The 3,888-nt window shown below is 34.6% G+C and overlaps 1 protein-coding gene across 1 annotated transcript; it reads right to left on the bottom strand.

Moving 5' to 3' along the window:
* Positions 1-2,028: 2,028 nt before the first annotated feature.
* Positions 2,029-2,609, bottom strand: LOC149249077 (uncharacterized). The gene is made up of 2 exons (XM_089456162.1): positions 2,527-2,609; positions 2,029-2,404 (listed from the first exon to the last, which is right to left on the bottom strand). The coding sequence occupies exons 1-2, from the start codon at positions 2,588-2,590 to the stop codon at positions 2,175-2,177; spliced, it is 294 nt and encodes a 97-aa protein (XP_089312288.1). The 5' UTR covers positions 2,591-2,609; the 3' UTR covers positions 2,029-2,174.
* Between the last annotated feature and the right edge of the window lie 1,279 nt (positions 2,610-3,888).

Raw genomic sequence — 3,888 nt, 5'->3', positions numbered from 1 at the left:
TTTAAATTTCAAAGTTTTTTTGAAACACCAATAAAGAAACAAAATTACATAAAAATTTAAGTTCATTTTTCTATGCTACTCTTTCCTATGCTACTGCCTTACAATGTTTCCTTTGCCACATGTGATGCAATTGCTAGTATAATTCCATCGTAACAAATATGAACTCAACATGACACATAAAGAGATAAAACTGAAATAGAGAAAACAACAACATTTCGTCGATTTATATTAACTAAAACCCAATTCACAACAAAAATTTAATTACACCCTTTATTGAATTAATTTCCAATCTTTATAATCTTTAAATGAAACAGAAAAATCCCATTGCTAAATTTAAATCTTTGAAATACTCATAAAAAAAAAGCATCTATAATATAATTCCAACCCTAGCTAAACCCAATTAACAACAAAGATTTAGCTACACCCTATCTTCAATTCATTTCCAAACTTTATAATCTTTAACGACAACAGAAAAATGCCATTGTTTAGTTTAAGGCTTTGAAATACTCATAAAGATGCAAGGATGCCTTCTATAATATAATTCCATGGTAACAATAAGTCTAACAGAATATGGTAGGTAATTAAGCTATAGTAGGTAAATAAGGATATATATTTTCACTCTATTCAGGTTAATTATGGTTGCTAACATAGACATGGGGATAAAATTAGTAAGGGTGGGGAACACCAAAAAATCCTAAAAATCGGAAAAATCAGGTAAAAATGGACAAACATCGGTAAAATCAAGATACCATCAAAATATCTGTAAAAATCCGAAAACATCAGCTAGGCCAAAAAATCGTGATTTCAAGATAAAATCTAGATGCTTAGAACACTGATGTTAATTCTAGTTTTACTATTAGTCAACTGGGGTGTCATGGATTATTTTTTGTCCAAATTCTCATTTGTGAGATGATGATGAGATATAATGCCTTGATAAATATTGACTTTAAATCTTGTAAACGTGTAATTGATTTTAAATATAATTGTGAATTCACCTATTACAAAAAACAATCATAAAAATTCCAGCACCACTATCAATACCGCTGCCCTAATCAATTCCAGGTTTACTACTAAGACCGATGCCTTTGCATATAAAAATTGGAAGTACAATTTATAAATGTCTGCCAAGCGTAACTCAATCTAACAACTCTTGCTAAGTGGAAATATGAAATTGTTAAAGAAAAATACAATAGGTTGAAAGCACTAATTAGTCCCCCCTCCTAACAAAGAGGGTTAGGCTTTACGTAGAATACAACACAACTGTTCAACTCGGGAATCCTTTATTAGTTTCATCTATTAATTTTGGAGTTGTAGAGGAACAAATGCATATTTATGCATACACGACATCGTCACAGGATGGAACTTGGCACCAATGTACAGAAAATAAACACACTATGGAAATTTGGCCTCGCATCTTTGCCTCATTTTTCACATTGCCAAACTCAGCCATGGTGAACAGAGGAAATGCCTATATCATATGAAGATACAGGATTTCCACAATCAACAAAAAAATCCTAATAAACATAGTTGTCGAAGAGGCTCATTCAACTCAACCTCTTCTCAAGATAAAGTGTCAACCAGTTGTTCAAGATACTTTCTGCCACGATGTGGAAGATTTGTACATTTTTAAGTGTATATATGTGAACTCTTTGGGAGACTAGGTCCAGCATTAGGATCCTAAATCTCTTCCTCCAAAAGTGACCTTTCTCTTTTGATGGTAATGGCTATCACCTGTGATAGCTTTACAGAACTTCAATTGCAAAACTAGAGAGCCACACCAAATGCATGGGCACGTTTGTAACCAGACGACTCTATCTATCCTAGCTACCCTAGCACTTCAGCGTTAAAATTTTAACGCTCTTCACATTATTCTTCTTTACAATCCTGTAGTTATCATTGTTTTTTTATTTATTGAAACTATTGTATGCAAGGTACAGTTACATTTACGTCTCGCTCTAAACTCAAGACTTAGAAAGACAAACCCCATTGCAATGTTTGTTTCTGTGACTAGAATATTCATTAGCAAGCAAGATCCTCCCCTCAAGAACATACAGATTCATATAGAAATTAATAAGGTGTTCCTCATCGATATCTATGCAAGAAGCTGAACTCTATATACATTATTTATGTTGGCTGCATTTGGGGCCATTGCAGTCAAATAGAAGGGTAGAAAATCATTCGTTTTTCTTCTCTGTATGAAGTAGCGTCTCCAGAATAGAGAAGACAAATAAGGGACCAAACAAGGGAGGCATAGGCGGCTTACTAAAGGCCGCAGCCAGCTGCCCTGAGCTTTGCTTCTCAGATATACTGGCTTCCTTTCCGTTCACATGCGGTTCTTTCACATGATATTTTGAACTGGGTTTGAAATACACCTTTGTCGGCTGGTTCTGCTGAACGAGCCATTCTCCAATACAGACATGCAATATGAATGTAGTGAGGTTCCTAAATTTTGGAAGATATTAACTCCACAACTGGGAAATCTAATTTGACATTTTCAAGAACCACAAGGCTTTAATTTCATTGTACCAGCTTTTCTTGGATAGAACTTTTTCAGGATATTCTTACAAAGAAACTCCGCAGTTATCCACATACTCTAGGGATTCAGTTCAGAACACAAAAATGAGATTTTTATTTTTGGTTAACAACCAATGAATATCTCCAATGACCTGCAATCCAAGTCTACAAATTGTTTAGTATGTGTTCTTGCTTGCACATTGCACATAGAAATTTTGCCATTAATTCTATCTTATGAAGTTTACAACATTTGTTTAGGAAAGTCCCAATACGTCAGTTTGAACCGATCATGATCCACTGCATAATTCTCACTATATTCGCACTTAGAAATTCAAATACACAAACTAAAACCCCAAGACATATTTGGAAGTTTAGACAGAAGACAATACCTAGAGCAAATTTGGTTTCTCAGGAAAGATATAACCAGGAGCAAAGAACTCTCATACTATCAAGGAGTGGCAACTACTCTATAGAGTGGACCTATCAATTAAGATCATGTGTTCTGTCCTTTGAGAACAAATTTGGTTTCTCAGGAAAGATATAACGAGGAGCAAAGAACTCTCATACTATCAAGGAGTGGCAGCTACTCTATAGAGTGGACCTATCAATTAAGATCATGTGTTCTGTCCTTTGAAAACAAATTTGGTTTCTCAAGAAAGATATAACCAGGAGCAAAGAAATCTCATACTATCAAGGAGTGGCAACTACTCTGTAGAGAGGACCTATCAGTTAAGAACATGTGTTCTATCTTTCGAGATCACAAGTTTGAGTCTAGTGGGGGAGGTTATGTAAACCAACATAGACTCAAATTATCACTGTGCATAGGTGATAGGGATTTCATCCATTAATTTGGTGTCTGACTAGGTCAATTTGAGTCTAGCGAGGGTAAAGTATGTACACCTGCATAGACTATGTAGTCAAATCATCACTGCACAGAGGTCATCTCTTGTCTCATAAACAAAGGGATTTCATCTATTAATTCGGCCTCTGACTAGGACTTGGCCTTAAAATTATATCATTCCTATAATTATTCAAATAATTGATATCTGAATAGGCCTTGACCTTAAAATTATATTATTATGATAATTTAATTTGGAGATTTATAGTGTCTTTAAAAAATAGAAAACTAGACTAAGATTGGGCTTATTGCTCTGTTCCAGAATCAACAGGACTAAAACTAGAACTCTTGAGCACCTGTCTCAATATACAAGATAAGTTTAGCCTCTCTCTGTAAAGAGAAGAATAGAGGAAACAAAAACGGTACTTTACAGCAAAGTTTCCACAATACATACAGAGTCTATAACTTGTATGCAGTGCCGAACCCTCTAAAGTGAAGTAGTGAAGTAGTTCAAATGAATAGTCATCACCAATCCA

Source organism: Pinus tabuliformis, chromosome 7, assembly GCF_031772625.1.
Source record: "Pinus tabuliformis cultivar Carrire ecotype Pingquan chromosome 7, CPIR1, whole genome shotgun sequence".
Lineage (NCBI taxonomy): Eukaryota > Viridiplantae > Streptophyta > Pinopsida > Pinales > Pinaceae > Pinus > Pinus tabuliformis.
The sequence above is the reverse complement of the archived record's forward strand: the minus strand, read 5'-3'. Positions and strand labels throughout refer to the sequence as shown.